This window comes from Drosophila ananassae, chromosome XL (assembly GCF_017639315.1).
Source record: "Drosophila ananassae strain 14024-0371.13 chromosome XL, ASM1763931v2, whole genome shotgun sequence".
In the NCBI taxonomy this organism is placed as follows: domain Eukaryota; kingdom Metazoa; phylum Arthropoda; class Insecta; order Diptera; family Drosophilidae; genus Drosophila; species Drosophila ananassae.
Window position 1 is genome coordinate 11,738,992 of NC_057931.1, and position 20,505 is coordinate 11,759,496.

The 20,505-nt window shown below is 38.2% G+C and overlaps 2 protein-coding genes across 5 annotated transcripts; one reads left to right on the forward strand and one right to left on the reverse strand.

The window, feature by feature from the left end:
• Positions 1 to 484: 484 nt before the first annotated feature.
• LOC6504568 (luc7-like protein 3) lies at positions 485 to 5,552 on the reverse strand. 3 transcript variants are annotated; one of them, XM_032453397.2, is made up of 5 exons: positions 5,141 to 5,552; positions 4,108 to 5,078; positions 3,795 to 3,868; positions 3,216 to 3,716; positions 485 to 1,246 (listed from the first exon to the last, which is right to left on the reverse strand). In XM_032453397.2, exons 1-4 carry the CDS (start codon positions 5,240 to 5,242, stop codon positions 3,511 to 3,513), a joined length of 1,353 nt encoding a protein of 450 aa, XP_032309288.1. In that variant the 5' UTR covers positions 5,243 to 5,552; the 3' UTR covers positions 485 to 1,246; positions 3,216 to 3,510. The 3 variants fall into 3 exon arrangements, with proteins under 3 accessions (XP_032309288.1, XP_044573059.1, XP_044573060.1); XM_044717124.1 differs by having other exon boundaries at positions 3,081 to 3,716; XM_044717125.1 differs by having other exon boundaries at positions 1,559 to 3,716.
• Positions 5,553 to 6,769: 1,217 nt separating this feature from the next.
• Positions 6,770 to 19,221, forward strand: LOC6504937 (dynein light chain 1, cytoplasmic). 2 transcript variants are annotated; one of them, XM_014904391.3, is made up of 3 exons: positions 6,770 to 6,903; positions 10,131 to 10,337; positions 17,745 to 19,221. In XM_014904391.3, exons 2-3 carry the CDS (start codon positions 10,230 to 10,232, stop codon positions 17,904 to 17,906), a joined length of 270 nt encoding a protein of 89 aa, XP_014759877.1. In that variant the 5' UTR covers positions 6,770 to 6,903; positions 10,131 to 10,229; the 3' UTR covers positions 17,907 to 19,221. The 2 variants fall into 2 exon arrangements, with proteins under 2 accessions (XP_014759877.1, XP_044573062.1); XM_044717127.1 differs by lacking the exon at positions 6,770 to 6,903 and adding an exon at positions 7,281 to 7,418 and having other exon boundaries at positions 10,091 to 10,337.
• The last annotated feature ends 1,284 nt before the right edge of the window (positions 19,222 to 20,505 follow it).

Genomic DNA, 20,505 nt, shown 5'->3' on the forward strand with positions numbered 1-20,505 from the left:
TTTTTGAAATTGTTGGTTCGAGTCTGAGATGTTATGCTTGGGACAGTGCGTTTCGCAACTAAAATGCATTTATGTTTAATTTCCCCAAATAATTGTAAATAAAAAATGTTCATCAATCATCAAACTAAAAAAAAATTTTTTAAATATTACTCAAAAAATTAACCCTTTTTTTTGGCTTCCAAAGCTTCCCCCACACTGCCTTACGATCCTGAAACGCACTGTACCAACAACAAAAAATTCATAAAAAATAAATGTTGTAGATATTCAAAATAAACGCAAATACATACAGTAATAAAAAATTATAAATATTAATACTATTATTATTATAATTATTACAAACTATTGAAATAAAATAATAAAATATACACAAGCTGGAATATTGTTATAATGAATTAAATAATATTTTTTAAATGGAATATGGGATATGATTTAATTTTTTTTTTGTTCGAATAAAAACAACGTTTAGAATTAATTTTTGCTGTGATTTTTTTTTTTTTTTTTTTTGTTTTCTTTATTAAAAAATTATTGCGAGTTTCTCAATATATATATTATATATATAGATATATATAGTTTATATACGTAGAATGTGGATAGGCTTACTCATATCGTAATTCATAATTAAAAACATTCTTTACATGACTACGGGGGTGATCGATCGAATAGTTTATCGAATAGTTTTTCTCTTTTTTTTTTTTCTAATATTTGTTAAACTTTAAATCCGCTTTCTCTTCGATTTATCATACTAATTTTGCTCAGTGGATGCAGGGGCGAGGGGGCGTGGGATCAAGGGGTCAAACTCAATTAATTTGATTAATTTGCTAGACGATTATAAGAGATAATAGGTTAAAAGGATTAGTCGATTGTGGAACTCGTGATTGAGTTCCACAAGGGATGGATAATAATGGGGGAGGGTGGATAATGGATAATGGGTAATGGATAATAATGTATAGTGGATTATAAGCAGATGAGAGAAATTCAAATTCACCTCTCTCTTCTCATTCTCTCTCTTTGTTCTCTTCACAATCTCATTTACTGTTAGATCGATAATCAATCGATAGTTGATAATTGATCGTTCGTTGATTGCAGGCAGCTCGCTCTCGCTCCCGATTATTCTCTGTCGTGAAGAAACATTTAGGTTTTTGGAGATGTGGCATAGAAGTTACCTGGTTGGTTCTTCTCTCTCTCTCTTTTTCATATTACATATATCTTTCCCTTTCGTTTCGATGATTTCGATTTTCCTTTGATCCTGGAATGTTTTGTTTTAAAATAAGCATCAGTCTATTGATAGATAAGATATATATTTATTATTTTAAAATAATGGGGTCACTCTAGATCTAAAATAGGATATTTTTTTTTGGTGTATTTATATGTCAAAGTTCGAACCTCTCAGAGAGTATATGTATATGTGTGTGTGTGTGAGCGTGAGTGCGTGTTTGGTGGTAGTGGTGTGTCACGAACAAAAAACATTAAGCTACAAAGGATTCTTTTAGCTTTTTACCATCACAATTAAATAGACTTATAGACTACAAGGGGTCATGGGGTCAGTCGCAAAAATTACCTGTTTGTTTTTTTTTTCTTATTGGTGAAGAGGAGGAGGGGAAAATGAACATACACTGGTCTGTGGGTGTATTTTGTGGAAGGAACTCCCTTTCTCTCTCTTTCTCAGCTAGTCTCTCTCTCTTTCTCTCTCTCTCTCTTTCTCTGCCTAATAATTATAATTTAAATTCAATTGATTTGAAATTCAATTACCTCGTTTTTATCGCGGGAATCAATTATTTGGCTTGCAGATATCGCTGGGAATAGTTTCTATTCTTTTTATATATATTTTTTGTAATAATATTATAGGAAAGTGCAGGGGCAGTACACCACATCGATAAGAGAAGAGTATATTGTATATATTTTAAATATTTATTTATGTTTATATTATGGTATTTAAAAAAAATTATATTGAAATATTAACAACTACGACGGCAAGCCGACGCCTTAAATGTCCTTTTCTCTAGTTAGTTAATAGTGTGACCAAAACTCTAAAAATCACACAACTTCGTTGGCTGGGCACACTTTCTAAAGAGTTAACCTCAAAAAAAACAAACTTTCAACAGAAATTAATAACTTAAGCAATTGGATTTATTTAAACTTTATATTTTTATTGAAAAGGACATTTCTTAGGGTTTTTTTTTTTGGGGAAAACAATTGAAAAAATGTACCTGCATCTCTGTTGTTTTTGTTTTATGTTCTCTGTTCTAGGGACTACGACTACGTACCTCCACTCGGGTCGGGTGGTCGGAATATATTTGAGAGACATGGGAGAGAGGATTCCGGAACCCATCCCCAAGCCATTAAAGCACATGCAGTTCGAGGAGTCTCACTTCTAATGTCTATTATATTATATATACATTATATGATTTCTTGATGTCTTGTGTGTGTGTGCTGTGTGTGAGTGTGTGGAGGGGGTGTGCGAGTTGATTTTATGATATTTGTGAAATCTGTTTCTGTTTGGATTAGTTAAGCGCATAGAGATAACAGTAGAGCTTGGTAAATACCTGTTTCTGTCACGATCTGTGATTCCTTAAGCCCTAATAGCCCTCATCTAACAGATAACTACAGTTCTCCCCTTACAAAATTAATGAAAACAAGGTATATTATGTATTTCATGTTCATAAACTATTGTAAACCTTTTTTTCTTACAATGTTTTGATAATCTTAGCAAATATTAGCAACTTAGAGGTTCTTCAAAAAGTGCTCTTAAGTCAAAAGTTTAGCTTTTTTTTTGTAAAATAAAAAATAATACATGGTGTTAAGATCTCTCAAATCTCTAAAACTATAAATTCCAACAAACTATCCTTAAACTGTCCTTTTAAACTGAATTTTATTGAAAGAAAAAAAAAACCCAAAAACATAAAAATAACTCAACTAACACGAGTCACACACAGAGGGATCTTCGTAGATCGGTTTAGAAATAGAGAATATATGATACAAGAATATGTCTACGGAGTGTGGAGTGGCTGTTTTGTTACATTATATATTTTATATTTTTTTTTTTACTGGATTTTTGGAATATATCCAGTGGTTCGACTCACCTCAGATACTCCTCTGATACTGAATACTTTTTTTTTTTTTTTTTTCAATATACATATTTTTTTTTTGATATAGATTATTTTTTGGAAATTTTTTTTGTTAATGATTTTATTTTGTTTTTTTTTTTTTTTTGGTACCTCGATTACTTTCCGCCAGCGCCAGTGGCGGCGGACAAGAGTGGGATTTTTGGATTGCAGTTCGTGGATCTCGATCTCGTTTCGTATCGTTATTAGGATTGCTCCTGAGCTTCGACTGGGACTCTTCCGACTTTCTGCTTAACAAAAACACTTTCTTCATTTCACGCGTCTTCAATGTAGGTATGATACATTTTCTTTTCATCTCTGTTTTCTGTTTTCTTTCTCTCTTTTTTCTTTAGTTAGTTAGTGTTACTAATAGTTTCTTTTTTTTTGTTTATTTTTTTTTGGTCTCTTTTTAGTAGCGGCTGCGACTCCGGCTGCGGCAATGTCGTTCGCGACTGTCGTGGCGGTAATGGTTGTGATGCCGACTGCTCCGGTTCCCGCCAGCTCCTCCGCCACCACCACCACCACCAGCATTGCCACCACCACTGCCACCGCCATTGCTGCCCCCACTGCGCGAATACGAGTGATGCGAGCCGCTGTGATGCGACTTGTGGTGATCTGTGAAGGAAAAACAGAAGCCAGTTAGTGGAAAAGCTCATAGGGTTCGTGTGCAAAAGAGCTACTCTCAGAACTTACGGTGACGCCGGTCCGAGGGCTGGCGATTCTGGACATAATCGCGACTCCGTTCTCGATACTCGCTTCGTGGCTCACTGAAGGACAAACGGAGAGAGGTAATTATTAGTATATTTAAGGAATAGATCTTAGTTTCTATCTAAATCATGAAACAATGTAATGGCAGCTATTAAAAAAAGAGGAATTTTGGCAAACATTACTTGCAAGTAATGGCAAGTGTTAGTCACAGTTGGGGGCAATGTGCCAAATTGCTTCTTTTATTCTTCGCTTGTTGCATTTCTGCACTCTCTGTTCTCTGTTCTATTCTTGTAATTACCGTCTGCCTTCGTAGGAAGAATGGAAGCGCTGGACCCGACCCGATCCGTCACGCCTTCGCGACCGATCCTCCTGTTCCCGCTCTTTCTGTCGCGCCTCGTTTATTTCGGCGACAGCGGTTCGCAGTTTGGAGTAACCCAAATGCTGTTTCCCCATTAAATGGTCCTCAATCCTCTGCTGGGCATCGCCGACTATCAGAAACGCACCACATATCTCGCACACTTTCATCTGTTTCTCGGGCAGCGATTCATGGCCCCACGTCTTTTCCGTTTTCATCTCACCCACCGGTGTAGTTATAGGATCAGTGCCCGCCCCAACACCACCCTCGCCATCGGTGGACTGTTCGGGGACTGGCGGCAATAGTGATGGTGGTGGTGGTGCTGCCGTTTCTAATGATGGCGGAGGAGCAGCAGCTTCCTCGCCGGGAACAACTGGTTTGGCGGCAGCATCATGAGTGGCGGGAGCTTCAATTGAACTGGGATTTGTGCCGGGTGGCTCCTCCTCCGGATAAAGATTAAGGCTATTGATGGCCCGCTGGGCAGCTTCATACTGTATCGTCAGTTTCTCCTTCTCCTCCTTGAGCTCCTCGCAGAGGGTCATTAGATCCTGGGCCTGATCCACATCCCCACGAATGCCCGCCTCCTCGGCCTCGGCCAGCAGCTTGTTTATCCTGCCATTCAAATTGGCCAATTGTTCCGCCTGCCGGCCCAGCGGCGCCACAACCGGCTGATCTCGCTGCATCAACTGAAGTCGCTGCTTGCCCTTCTGGATCTTGCGGTCGACATCGTGGAGCATTACATTGCAGAAGCGCAGGAATTCGTCCTCATACTGGCGCTTTCGCGCCGACGGCCGTGCCTCCTCGTACAGATGCCTGGCCTCGTCGTCGTGGATGCGGGAGCAGGGACCGAGATCGGCGCGGGTATTGATGAACAGATCATGCGGGCAGAATCTCACATTATAGAACTGACAGAACTGCAAAAGACAACCACAAGATAGAACCAAAAGGCCAAAAATGCTTATATCACGGGACGTACCTCGGGGTCCTCCCAGTTCACTTTGTGGCCCGCCTCCGAGGGGTGCAGGTTACGGTTGCGACCCATCAGCTCGTCGAGCATTTGTCTGGCGGCGTCCACCATTTTTGCTCAGCTCCTTTTTTATTTTTTTTTTTTTATTTTTTTTGGAGCGGATCCGAGGTGGGGACTGTTGTTGAGCGAGGAGAGGGGAGAGGTGGCGGGTGCTTATGTTCCGGGGCTCTCTGGCGGACAGGTGCCGTCTGCCAGGTAGCCGGCAGGATAATGTTTATAACACCACACAGGCGGGAAGCACGTGGTGGTGTTAATTTACCTAATAATTTTGTTCGCGAATCAATAAAATTCACGTATCGCGATGGTATCGAAATTGTGCATGTTAGTGTGACCGCATTCCAATTCAAAAGAAATCCTCAGCGAATTTATTTCATAATTTATGGAATTCTTGCAATAAAACATATATTATTATATTTATTAGCTTTCTTTTTCTTAATCAATTAATCAGTATAACTTAAAACAAAATCTGGTAATTGGTTTTGGGCCTTTTTTTTTTTATATTTCACAGTTACTGGAACCAGTTAGTTGTCTAATCATTTGTTTTTTGTTTTCGCTATAATTTTAAAAATATATGAATTAATATAATGTTGACAATGATCCAATGGAGAGTGTATTTGCAAAATATAATAATGATATTTCAACAACTGTGATTTTAAAATTTATTTTTAGCTCAAAGAAACGCGCCAATTTTGAAATTGGAACTAGTAATGGTTCCGATAACAAAGAATTTATCGAAAAAAATGTATGTATCGGAATTTCATAATATTTTAACATATAATATATATAAAATGATGTATCTGGATAAAATAAAACACAGAATTAATCAAGATTTTGATTATAAATGTTTTATATTCATTTGTTTGTTATTATGTTGAACATATTTTGTTCTATTAATAAAAATATTGTAAAATTCAATAAATTAAAGGGACTTTTAAGTTATATATATTTTAATATAATCTACTAAATACATTGCGTAGAAAGCATAATAGTGAAATAAAATCATGGACATTTTCAAATGTGAATTATCCCGCCAACGATTTTTAATCGTTTGTAATCCACTACGACGTGGGCATGCTAGTGATGACCTGCGAAAAACTAATTTGCATAGGGTTTTTAAAAGGCGGGTCTAGAACAAATATTTTAAGGTTTATTGGTACTATTTATGCAGTTTTAAAGATTATAGAATTTATAAACATATTTTCAGACATAAACCTTTCATATACATGTAGATATTTATATATTTGAGTATTATTCGAATTGAAGATAGGTCCAAACCGCGCAGCACTGATGCCAGAAGCGGCCTGCCAGACGCCGCCTGGCAGACGCGGCCCGGTGTCAACCAATCACCAGCAAGCAGAATCAGTGGTGGACACGGTATTGAGGTTCAAAAGTAAGTATCGATATTGAGCCCGCCATACTTTTCGATTCGCCCTTGTAGAATATAAATGTCCAAAAGACTTAAAAATCAGACAAAAAAGTAGAAAAATGTCTTTTAACAGCAATCTAGTAGTCCCTGAGAAAAAAAATGAACCTAACACATTTGCCGATGGGCCCAGATATCGATATTCCCAGAAACATAGAGACATATCGATAGTGCTATCGCCGCTGAGAAGCCCACCTCGAACGTCGCAGCACCGTAGGCGCCCATATCATCATTTTTTGTCAGAGCGCCCAGTCGTTGAGCTGTCATACCCCAGTCCGAATACTTAGCGGTAAACACACACATAAAATTTATTGAAAAAATAATTTTTGCGGCAAGTAGACTCGATTTGTGAAACAAGCGCTAAACAAAATCATAAAATTGGAAATTCTTGTTAACGTTCTCGTGAGGCAACCAATTTTTTTTTTCACGTTCTCTCGACAAAAGTTGTTCTAAAAAAGTGCAAAAGCCGCGGCGTGCTAAATTTGTATTGCGTGCAAAATTGCTCTATTGAAAAAAAAAAAGAAGAGAAAAGAAAAAAAACAAGGAGCCCTTACACATACCAACGCACTCGTACACATACACCAATAGGCGTTCTTATAATTTTTTTTTTTATATATATTTGTTATTTGCATTTTTTTTCGGTTTTTTTTTTTCTTTTGGAATTCAGATATTTTTCCATTCGTTTTGGTGGGTGACAGCTGTTTGTTGGTTTGAAGAACGCCAAAGCAGTGGGAAAATCTCTGAATATTGAAAGCGACAAGCGGCAAGCTCCCGCGCAATCGGCCGAATCATCAAATTTCTAAGGTAAGTCAAGTTCTCTTCCGCCCCAAAACTGGCAAAAAAAAAAAAAAAAAAAAAATAATAAGAATCTGGGAAACTGAAAATATCGTGCGAATGTTCTGAATGCAAGTTCTCTTCAATATGCAATTGCCCACGAAATTCCCATGAAGCAGGAAACAAACTGCAGGCAGCAAGGGGCTGACCGAAATCTGAAATTTACGAACAAAAATTTTTGAAAAATCCCACGCACAGTTTGGAATATCCAAAAATTCAACAAAAAATGATATAATAATATTGGTAATAGGCGGGCGGACTGGAGTGGAGTGAGCGAAAGAAATCAAGTTTTAACGATTGAGACATGACGTCAGGTTGTAGATTTCTTAAAGGTTGTTTTGTCCGAAATCTCGGCAAACTCGGCTGGCAATCTGTCGCTTAATTTATTCATAGAAGCTAATAGCTCATAGCTCATAGGCAGCAATTATGGTCTGCGGTTTCCGCTTCAAAATCGGTCGGGAACTTTCTATATCTCTTCTCGGGTATTCGGTTGCAGAAATTACTGCAGAATCATGTTTGGGCAGGCATGGAAGAAAGATGAGAAGAAGATTATATGAAGTTCCCCCTCCAACCCCCCAACCCAACCGGTCATCTGTCAAAATGACAGATGACAAGTTTGCACCTGATAATTGACATTTTGCGGAATGTGGATGAAAGAGAGGGAGCTCTAGGAAATTAGCAAATTGGTTAATTAGCAGTCCTATTTTGTCCGAAAATAAAGAAGGAAAATCGCGGGTTTCCAATTTCACACACACAGACACATACTCACTCATACCAGCCCATCAAAATATTCAGCATTTTCCCGGGAAATTCAATTACCCTGCGTTCCTGCATGTGTATTAGTATGTGAGGCAGCAAAAAGCATTGCATACTTGCAGGTGCATGTCCACTTCTCTCTTCAACTCTCTCTCTCTCACACACACTCTGGCCTGCTGCTTCCATTCATTCTGCTCAGTTTGCTGTCAGCCTGTCATTTATAATTTCATTTTGTGTCATTTTCTGCTCGTATGTGTGTGTGTGGTGTTAAAAAAAAAAGTTTCGCGCTTCGATTTTCCGCTTCTCTTTATCATTAAACTATAGTGGTTGTCCGTTTCCTTTCTTGTTTTTAACTGTATTTTTTTGCACCATATTCCGTTATTTCCCCCACTCACTCCTATACTCCTCTCACTCGACCGCATTGTTCTGGCCAACGAGCTGTCTCCGTCTGTTTAACTGTCAATGCAGTTTCTAATTGACTTCATCAGGGGAAGCCTGGAATGGGAGAAGGAGATGGTGGATGGTGGAAGGAGGATGCTTGGCTGCTGGGCCTAGCCTAACGTGCCATCCTTCTCGCACCATCACCCCACTGCCAGCCATCGGCCACCTGTCAACGTTGCCTTGATGGCAGTCAGATCCCGTTATGATTTGTCAGCACTAAAGACTTAATTTCCTTAAAATAGTGAAAATGGCGAAATTGGCGAAAGGGAAGTGAAAAATAGAAGAGGAAATATCGAATCGAGTCGATGATTCGGAAAAGATTTCTCATTTCCAGCACATTAAATTGCTAATTAATGTGAGTTTATATATATATTTTTTTTTATTAATTATTAGTTAAATAATTCATAAAAATTAGTTTAATTTGATTTTTTTGCAAGTCATTTCTAGAAGTTTCCTTTGAGAATCAATATTGAAATAATTTGTTTTTTTCCAGTGTCATCACAAAATGGCAATCTCTCTCTCTCGGCAGCCACTTTGCTCACTCCCCTTTGCCATTTTGAATTGCATTTTGGTATTTGCTATTTGCTTTGCTTTCGCCTTCGCCCACGCTCTTCCTCTCGGCCTTTCGGCATGTACCGTTTTCTGCAACTAATAAGCAATGCCACTGCTCGCAAAAGTATGCTACGATAAATGGCTGGCAAAGAGAAATTGCAATGCGTGTTTAGAGAAGGGTGTTAGTATTGTGTGTTAGTGCGTGTGTATTGCATAGGTATGGGTGTTGTGCTGTGCGAGCCTTGAATTTGAATTAGTTGTTGCTCTTTCTGCTTTTCACCGTCCGCCGCAGCCTCTGTCACGGCCACTGTACCTATGGCTATGGCTATGTGTGGGTGTGGGTGTGGAAGGAGAGCATCTGCTCAAGGCCATGTGCAATACTCTCTGGCAACCATCTAGCCGTCCCTCTCACTCTCCGCTCAGCCCATGTGTGTGTGTGGGTGCATCGAGGCATATGCCATACATCAAGGGGTTTTTTTTATTAAATATTTCCATAATACTTAACTTTTGAGTTAAAATGAAATTGTTTCACGAATATGCTTGTCTTGTCTGGACTCTCTTTTTTTTTGTCATTAAATCCCGTTTTCCCGCCAGCCATGTCATGGTTCATTTTAATTTGTTTTCCCATCCAGTGGATATGATATTTGATTTGTAATGAGTTGCTGTTGCTTGTTTTCTATAATTAAATTGCTTCTGTTGCTGCTGCAGCTCGCAGTCCCAAAAAAGTATGCAATGCGCCTGCGTCAGTATGTGTGTGTGTGTGGGTGGGAGGAGAGTGAGAGTGAGAGGAGTATGAACGAGAGTCCATAACTTGATTAAGTTCTCCCGCTCTTTAATTGAAAAAAAAAAAATGCTAATAACATTTTCGCGATGCGCTCCGCCTCCCCCTCCAGTGGCGTTGCTCATCGTGTTCTTCTCTGTCTCTCTTTACAGTTTGGAAGTCCAAAGAAGCCCGCAGAAGTCTTCAGAAGCAGTTATAATTGCAGTTCTACTTGCGTTTGAAAAGTTTGAAGAGAAAAACAAAAAGTCAAAATGTCTGATCGCAAGGCCGTGATTAAGAATGCTGACATGAGCGAGGAGATGCAGCAGGACGCTGTCGACTGCGCGACACAGGCCCTGGAGAAGTACAACATTGAGAAGGTAAGTGATGGCATATTGTAGCATACATTTAAGAGCACAAGGATCACTCTCATTGTTTCTTTTACTCATTTATTCTAAGCTTAGCATTAGTGCCTCTCTTAGCCACTCTTACTCTAGCAAGGAGATCACTCTCAGCTACTCTCACAAAGGCAGATAGTAGTCTCAGTTACTCTCACACAGGATCGGCCTCTAGGCTCTCTGCCTCTTACTGTTAACTACTCTCTCCCACGCAGATCTTACTCTCAGTTACTCTCATCTACTCTGACACAGTCAGATCTCATTCTCTTTCTGATAAGAATAAAAAAAAAACACAACAGGTGACACAGAGAGACAAGTCAGGACACGACAAAACACGACAGGACAGGACAGGAAACAGGTTATGAGCTTAAATGGCAATTAGTCCGTTTCGCACACGAAAGTTGCCAGAGTTGCTGAAAAGATTTTAATTATGACCCAAATTGGCATGTTTGCCGTTTTGCTAATTTCGATTTAAATAACTTTTAAGTGAATGGAGCGACACGAGATGAGGCAACTTCGGTTGGTGTCGTGGTAACTGAGGTTTTTGGTTGTGTTGTGACACTAGCTGGTACTTCCATTCCCCCTCAGTGGCTCCACCGCAGTCACTATAATTAAATTCTTGGTCCATTTTGAAGGAGAGAGTATGGTGAGGTGTGGGTGTGCAACACATTGTTGCATCTACAGTGAGAATAAGATGCAACACCGACCGACCACCCACTCTCTGTACAATTGCGGTTTGGCAATTTCACAATTTTGCGGTTTTGGTCTTTGGGCTGCCCACTGTCCACTGAAATACAGGACTTTCAGTTGCAGGTTGTAGGTTGCAACTAAAACCTACACACACACACGGTTATATGCAACTGAAATGTGGTGGTAGTGGGTGGTGGGTGGTGGGTGGTGTTGCAACAGCATCAGAAGCACCAACTCCTTTTCAACAAACAATGCGCAATAATATTTTCCAGGAATATTTTGACCTTTGCACTTTTAGCTTTCAGCTTCAGGTTCAGCTTTTCAAAAGGACGCTTTCTTTTTTTTCTTTTTTAATAATAATTTGAAAGGGCAAAGAGCGCGAAATTGCGTAGTTACGTACGATTCTAGGAAGCTGAGAAAAATATTCAACAATAATGCGAAATGAACTCCAATTTTAATATCCACGTGCCGCCTTTCAGTTTATTTACATTTCTGGATAAAAATGTTGAAATCCTGAACTAACCTTCCCTCAAAGTAGCCATGATTTAAATCTCATATAGGGTCTTGACCATCATTAACAACTGTTTTCGAAGAGAAAAACGAAACGAAAGCTAATAAGCTCTTGATTTAGTCGGTCTGCGAATGCAAAAGGAAAACAAAAAAAAAGCAAAAACAAAAAAAAAAAAACAATAACAAAATCAGCCAGCAATGTCAACAAAAGTCCAAGAAATTGAATAATCAATATGAGCGCAGGGCAGGGCATTGGGGGGGATATTGAGGAAAAGTGGACTAAAAGGCAATACAAACTTACCGACAAACTTACGCATTCGTGGGGCGACGTGCTCTGGTCAAAGTGCAGACCCCGACTAAGGTCAGTAATGGGGATTAGCCGGCTAGAGCGACAGCTCTGATACCCTAAAGATTGCTCTTTATTGGAGATAGGAGTTGCTCTCTTAGATAAGAGAGTCTATCGAAGGAAGCTGCCTCATAATGTACCGTTATTAAAGCTATAACTACTTAAGAGAGAAAATCGTAAAAGAGAGAAAAGAGAGAATCTGTAGATCTGTAAGATAAGATAAACCCCCTCCGATAACCTATGTATATACCCTTTTAACCTACTAATACCGGCTATAAATATGGAACAAGTGGGGTGGAAGGGGGGTTAAGAGAAAGCCGGGAAAAAGCAACGGGGTTTCGCCTTCAACTAACGGGCCTTTGTCAATGCCAATGGCAGAAGACAACACACTGAGACACTGCGATAAAGAGGGCGACAAAAGGTGGGTGGGAAGTGAGGGCAGAGGCAGTGACAGAGGGGGAGACCAAGACGGAGACTGAGACTGAGAGGGAGAAGGAGAAACGCGAGCCCTTGAAAGCAAAGCAAAGTAAACTTGAAATCACAGCGGAAGTAGGATGGATAAAGGGCGAGAGGGCTGAGGTGGGGGATTGGAGGTCTTTGGAGGGTAGAGCTTAGAGGAGAAAAAGGAGAGGAGGAGAGAGAGCGAGAGAGAGTCTGCTAATTGAGCAGTAAAAGCGAAATGCGCGTAAACAGTAGAATCGGAATTGAAGAATTCTAGAAAATCAGGTGAAATAATAGCAAGAGGGTGACGAAAATGAATAAAATTTAAGACTAAGAATGTTTTTAATCTTATCTACTTTGGGGTAATCTTTATTTTCTATTTTTAACTGAAAAAACACTTCTGATTAGCAAGATTCTTCAGAAGACACATAAATAAATTTAAATAGTTTACAAAAAGGTGACGAAAATTAATTTTATAGAATTTAGAGTTTTATTTCAATATCCTGTTCTATTCGATTTTTTAACAAAAAACAAGTCTAATTAGTAAGTTTCTTTTGAATTAGATAGCTTTTGACACTAAAATCAGTTTAAATTACTTAAACAGGTGACGAAAAATTGCTCAATTTGTTGGTTATAAAGAGTTTTATTCGATTCCAACATTTTTATTTGATTTTTTAACAATAATAAAGTCTGATTAGCAAGTTTCGTTTAAATTAGATAGTTATTGACACAAAAATCCGTTGAAATTGTTTAAAAAGGTGACGAAAAATGAATTAATTTGTAAATTTCAATGAGTTTTATTGCAATTTTCTTTGGTCTAACATTTATATTCTATTTTTTTAACAAAAAGAAGTCAAATTAGCAAGTTTCTTCACTAATTAAAATAGTTTTATGTGTAAATAGTTTAAAAAGGTGACGAAAATGAATAAATTTCTGTATCTTTTTAACACTTTTAATGCTATTTACCTTGTCATAATATTTTCTTTACCTTCAAGGCCCAAGAAAGAATCCTGATTAGCAAGATTCTACTGTGGCATTAGACATCTGCATGAGTGGCAAAAAACCCACATTCAAATGCACAATGCTAAAAATGAGTTGAGTGAATTTGAGAGCAAAGCCAACATGATGTGAGAGGGTTGGATCTCTTACGCCTACTCATTTGCACAATCATTTGGTAGAAGGAGACGAATTGAGTGAATTGAGAACGTTGAAAACAGAGACGTTTCATTCAAATGATTCGAGTTGTAAATGTAAATAAAAGGAAATAAAAACAAATTAAATGCAGCGAATTTATATCTAATTTAAATTGGAATGCAAAAACATTATTTTGTTAATATTTTCAAAGTTAGTGGCTATTTGACAACGCTTCTCTGTTATCAAATTTCTTACGTTTGAAAAGGTCCGTTCCGAAGCCGCGCTGCTCGCTGGAATGCATAATATTTTGCAGCTTGTTTTGTGCAATAGCGGAAAAAATTGCTTATTCAAATGCCACCAAGCTAAAGCGTTAAAATCAGGAGTGTATGCAACCTTAATATTGGAATATACAGAAATTTCTTGTTCCACCTTCTCCTGTATTGTCTCAAATTTGAGGACATCGAAATAATCGGCAAATTCATCATCTATTAACTGGGCTTCATTATTGTTGAGGTCAGAATTGTCTTGAAGAAATTGACTCATAATAATTTTGCAATCATTAATAATGGTCTCTTTCTAAGTTTGTGAGAATTGAATTAGTTTGTTAGTTGGGGGAAAAAGGAACAAAGCTATGTTATGGTATTTTGACAAATTTGAAGTGCCCGAATGATAAGAAACAGTTGAAGGATTCAGGTATACATGACATTGACATATTTCTCATTTCACTTTTCGTTTCGTTCATTCCCTGTCATTTCGTTTGACGTCTCAAATTACGAGAGGAACCTAAGCTTACATTCATACTATTTCATTTCATTTTCAACATTCCACTCACTCTATTCTATTCGATTCGAATGTACTCTATTAGACGTATGTTATGAATGTAATCATGCAGATGTCTATGTGGCATGCCTCCCAGGCCAGCCTGTTGCCTGAAAGTATGCATCACATATTGTTTTTACGCCCCCCTGGATGGTGTCATTGCTGCTGCTGCGGTGTGTGTGTGTGTTAGGGGGAGTGATGGAAAAAACACCCTCGCAGGACACCTGAACCCTATGTCGAGCCTACCTCTTGTTGCTATAAATAAAATATATGCCACACCAGCTCACGCACACCACCACCACCAGGACTCTCCTTACAATCACACGATTGATTGCCTTTTGTAACTGTGACTCTGTAGCTTCCTCTTCTTTTTTACTCTTCTTCCTGTTGTTTATCCTGGGCCCTCCCCTCCCCTCCTCCTTATTGCATAATAATAAGTTTGCCATTATTTTCCCCTCACCACAAGTCTGAAAATTTCTTTTTTTTTCTTCCGTTGGCTGGTAATTAAATATGGATTTTTGTTGTCGCACACAAATTTAATTGCTTAGCTTAGATTGCTTAGAAAATGCAAAAAACCAGGAGGGCTTCCACAGTAGACTTTCAATTTGTAGGCAACAGGACCTTTAACCTTTAGGCTGATGCTGTTGTGACAAAAAAAAAAATAATAAAGTGTATTTAATCGATAAATGACCTGTTATTGTCCTGTCTGGAGCATTCAAATCCCGGAAAGCTGATTAGGGGAGCTGGTAGTGGTAGCGGAGTTGTAAAAAACAATTTCTGGTATCCATTAGATACGCAACTAATACAACACCAAGTGAAAAGAGTAGGAGGAGAGTCCCCAAAACCCATATACCCCCTAAAAACCTAAAACCCCCTTGGGGTTGTGGCGCACAAGGGTTAAGCTCTAGCTACTACTACTGTTGTATACCCACCTTGTGTATATATTTTTAGGGGCGCGCAACCTTTCAAGCAGCTTAAATCGTATCCATAGGCATTATGCTGCCCTGCCCAGCCCTGCCCTGCCCTCCTTCCTTTCCCCATTTATTTATGTATCTGGATCTGTATCTGTGTGAGTCGCGATTTAAAGGCAAAGCCCTAAATAAGCCAACAAGAGGGCCAAAATACACACCAAAAATTCATTCGACAGAGTTTTAAAAATAAATGTAATTACAGTTTGTCTTGCAGTTCAATTAGAAACTCAATAAATAAGCTCCTATATCCTGTATCCCTCAAAGAGACATATTATTTGGCTTTCAACTTGCGTTTTTATTACAATTTTGTGATGGGTTTTGTTTGTGATTTTTTGCGTGGCCAAAATGTTTAATCAATATGCGGAATATTCTTGGGCAAATGTTTATGTAAAATAGGTATAGAGAGAGTATAGGGTATAGAGTGTGTATATATAGTCGCATTGCCCTGTCGATATATCTGTGTATTGCACATTTATGCACTTACTACACCACCACACTATGTTTTCTGTTTTTTTTTTCTTTATTGACACACATTCATCGGCATACTATACATGGTATTGCATATTTATTGAGGCTTGAGCTTGAGGCTTGGGGATATTTTCCAGGTGTGCTCTGCTCCTCTAATGGACAGAGAATTATCCAGGTGCACACCACCCTACCTCGCACTAATAGCAAGTTATTAAATGGATTTTGAATCAAACTGTTGTAAGAGAACTGTGTGTTTGCGGAAAAAACCTTTTAGAAGCTCGAAGGGCATAACAAAGAGTGTATAATGGGTTGTCTGGCTAAAAATATGTCACTACTCGTTTTTTGGGTTATACCACCAGAATTGCAATGTCGATTTCATTAGGTTACCACTGTATATAGTATCCTTCTTTAGTGGCACACACGACATACGGTAACTAACACACCTCTACTCGCCACACCCCTTTTCTGGGCCTATGTCCTGTGTCGGAATGTTCATTTTCGTCCTCTTATTATTATTTCGTTGCCAAAACAAAATTCCATGGCATTGCTAGGAGGTTGGATGGGAGGACTGGGATGACTCGCTCCCCCAAACTCACTCCAAACCAAATTGAATATAAAACAATCAACTTTATATTGCCGTCTGACACGACACGAAAAAATGCACGCAATAGCTTCGGCAAAAAAAAACAAGAGGAACAAGCCCAAAAAAATAGAAAAGAAATTGAAACTAAAAATACCCAAAAATTGAAAACTATGAAATAGGAAATAGTTTGAAGGATTCAATGGGTCTTCAACCTAACAGATCCAAGTCTAGGGGTTCTGCTGTATCCTTTTTAGCCATCTTGGAGGGTATTATGATGACGACAACTTTGATTGAAGTATATACTAGCTGAAAACAAGGAATTGGATAATGGCACTCGGCTAAATCAGCTTTATATTGTTTTTTTCTTGTTCCAACCTCCCATCCACCCTCCTTTCTTTATAGTTTCTTTTTAGGGTTTCTTTTTTCTTTTTTTTTGTTTTGTTTTTGTTTTGAGGTTACCGGGTTAAGTTTATGACTTTGCACGCATTCCTCTGCATTGGCTTGGCTGGTCCCCCCCTTATTTTTGTTGTTTTTTTCTGTTTAACCCCAACCATGCCACATGCCTTATGCCTCATGCCTCCTTTGGCGACTAAATTAAATCAACTCCATAAGTGGCGCCCAACCGTGGGGCCGCAGAATGAAAGGGGGAAGAGGACTTGCAGATTACCGCAAGTTTTTTTCGGTGAGCGTAACGGTACTCCAACTTGTCTCTTTCTTTTTAGATTTTTGTTTTTTTTTTTTTGTTTTTTAAAGGATTGGTGACGAAAGCTATTCAGAGAAATAGTTTCCACCAGCATCCTCTTCTTTGTTTTATGTCCTTTGCGTAACCCTGGACTTGGCAAGCCGAAACTACAACTGACAATGACCTTTGACATTTTCGCCACTAAACTGCAAGTGTAGCTGCCCGAATCTGTATCTGTATCTGTATATAGTGTATCTATGTATCTATGTATCTGTAGTTATAATTAGCATAGTTTGGCCAACTGGGATTTAATTTGAAACAAAATGTCTTAATACAAAGCAACAGCAGTTGGCTAAAACTAAAACTAAAACTGAAACACCAGCCAACAATCATAACTAACTCATTAGCACAAATAAAACTTTTCCTTCTCTACCACTTTTACTTGCCAGGCTGACTGTTTTTGAGGTCACAATTTGGGGTTACCCTAGTGACAGACTGATGATGGGTGGCAGGCAGGCATGGTGGGTGGCTCTGTTCTGCCGGAAAATGAGTTTTTCGTTTGGTATTTTATTGAGTTTCTGGTAGTGGTAGTAGTGGTAGTGGTGGTGGTGTTTTTCCGCTAATTTCAAAACAGTTAGCAAGCTAGTTAGGCACTTTGAGCTTAATTTATAACATTTTACATTTCACATTTGAAACATTCGAAATTAACTAATTAAAATGTATATTTTGTATTATTTTTTTTTAGGACATTGCTGCTTATATTAAGAAGGAGTTTGACAAAAAATACAACCCGACATGGCATTGCATTGTTGGACGCAATTTTGGATCGTATGTTACACACGAGACGCGCCACTTCATCTACTTCTACTTGGGTCAGGTGGCCATTTTATTGTTTAAGAGCGGTTAAAGTATTGTCGAGTCGGATGAAGTGGTGGTGAGGAGGCTGGCGGCGGTGCAGCGGCTGCAGGAGCAACTGCAACAGGAGCAAGGGCAGCAGCAGTATCAGCGAGAACATCAACAACAACAACAACTAGAACAACAAGAACATGAACAGATTGAACAACAATTACACCAACAATCCCCCCAACAACATGAAATTTATGAAAATAAGGTAGAAGATCAAACACAACAACACCATCAGCACGTTAAGCAACAACACGAAGCGGCAACTTCTCAACAACAACTCGAAGAAGATGATGGAGAAGAAGAAGGCGATGAAGAAGCAGATGAAAATGAACCGGATATGGAAGATCAACCCGAAAAGCACACAAACAGAGCCACACAAGCCGAAGAGGAGGATGATGAGTCTATGGAACTAAGCGAAGAGGAGGAGGATCAGGAGGATCAGAAGGATCAGGATCATGATGACGAAGACGAAGACGAAGACGATGATGATGATGGCACCATTGTCGAGGACAGCGATGCCACCAGCTGTAGCAGTTGTCGTCGCGCCGAAATCGAAGATCAGCTCCAGAATTCAACTCCACCAACTCCAGGATCCAATTAGTAGCTACTAGTTCCATTTCTTCGGTCGTATACCATTTCATATATAAACTACAAAAAGGATATATGATAAAATACGATGCATGATTTGTAAATGTAAGGAATACCCCTATTGTTGGGCAGGGTATTCCTTCCATTCCAATTTGTAGTGCACGAAAACGCCACCCAAAAATCCCCAAAGAATCTCGCTGAACTTGAAGAAAACAATTGAAAGAAAAAAAAAACAAAAAAAAAAAAATCAAGAAAATGGCAGAGCAGAGCATGATGCAGCAAAAAATAATAAAAAAAAAAGAATTAAATACCAGACACAAAATACACAAAATACTAAAAATGGTATACCAACGTTATTTTTAGCTATCGATCATTATTTCTCCACCAAATCCTCAGTATTTTGATTTGGTTCTATTATTTTCGAAAAACACACCATACACACACACCCACAACATATGATATATGATTTAAGTTGCCCACTGCCCGGCCCACCCCTCAACCTCCTCCGATCATCCAAAAATTGTACCTCCTAATTATTTTTTTGGTTAATAAAAAAAAAAAAGAAAGAAAATGGATACGAAATGTATAATTATGTGCTGGCGCTTTGTTTTTGGCCTTGTATAATTTTTTATTTTAACTCATAAACATGCGAGAGAGCAATTAAAACCATTGTTACATAACAAAATCAACCGAAAAATAAATCAAGGATTTTCTTTTTTTTTCCCCTATTTATATTTATCGTTGGAATCACAAACAAAGTACTCTTTTAAGAGTATTGTCCTTGGAATAGAAATATTAAATATTTTTAAGGGCAATATTTGAAGAGAAACACACCAATACACCAACACACCAATACACCAACACACCAACACACACACACACACACACACGCAGGCATTAGTACAGGCAACAACCACCACTACAACCGAACGAGAAGAAAGCAAGAAAGGAAAAGCAAAGATGGATTATTTATTGAACTCTCTTCTTCGCTTCAATGGGAGGCGAGAGAGGCGAAAAAAATACAAAATAAAAAAATACAAAATACAAAATAGAAAAAATGTCAAATTTGCATACACAGGCACACACACACACACACACACACACACACACACACAGAGAAACATGTCCTGACACGTCCTTACATCCTTACACCTAATAGATATACTTATACAATGTATTATTCATTGCTTTCGAGTCTAGATGTGTGTGTGAGTGTGTGTGTTAGTGTGTTTGGCATGGATTTTCCCACTTTTTCCAGTCAAAGGACTCTCCTACACACACACAAGCACACACACTAAGCCCCCATTGCTTTTCCCTTGATTGCTAACCAACAACAACAAAAACAACAACAACAACAAACTACAAACAATTACAACAAAAAAATATACAAAATATACAATATATACGATATATATATATGTATGTTTATATATGTATATGTGTGTGTACGTGTGTATATGTATTGTCCATCCACAGCAACAAAGTATGCAGCAAAAAATTGTGTAGAACTGCATAAAGCAGAAGTAAAAAAAACAAATACTAAAAAAAAAATGCGAAAAATGCGAAAAAGGAAACTATAATTATCATCTTGTCGTTTATATAAATGTGTGCTATGTGTTTCTTCGAATCGGATTTATGTTATACAATGAGATAACCCCCAAAAAAGAGAAACAAAAACTACAAAAAAATATAAGAAATCACAAAAAAATATATATATATATTATTCATGCAAGAAAATTACAACAAAAAAAAACAAAAAATAAAAGTAAAATTGGTGTAAATTATGCAAAAGAGCAAAGAAAAATACAAGAAATCTTAAGTAAAAAAATCTACTAAAAAAATAAAATGCTTAATACGTAATTTCCTAAAAAAACAACAACAAGAACAACAACAGAATCAGAAACACATACACTGAAAAACAAAGAAAGGATAACACACACACACAGACACACACACGTACACGCACGTACTTTCTCACATATGTATTTGTACACCGTGCACCTCTCTCTCTC

What these genes read in the sequence shown, in the direction of transcription:
- LOC6504937 (XM_014904391.3), top strand. Translation starts at nt 10,230, where the DNA reads ATGTCTGATCGCAAGGCCGTGATTAAGAATGCTGACATGAGCGAGGAG. An exon ending in AGAAGTACAACATTGAGAAG is followed by an intron (nt 10,338 to 17,744) that starts GTAAGTGATGGC and finishes ATTTTTTTTTAG; the next exon opens with GACATTGCTGCTTATATTAA.
- LOC6504568 (XM_032453397.2), bottom strand. Translation starts at nt 5,242, where the DNA reads ATGGTGGACGCCGCCAGACAAATGCTCGACGAGCTGATGGGTCGCAAC. An exon ending in TGAACTGGGAGGACCCCGAG is followed by an intron (nt 5,079 to 5,140) that starts GTACGTCCCGTG and finishes TGTCTTTTGCAG; the next exon opens with TTCTGTCAGTTCTATAATGT. An exon ending in GCCCTCGGACCGGCGTCACC is followed by an intron (nt 3,717 to 3,794) that starts GTAAGTTCTGAG and finishes TTTCCTTCACAG; the next exon opens with ATCACCACAAGTCGCATCAC.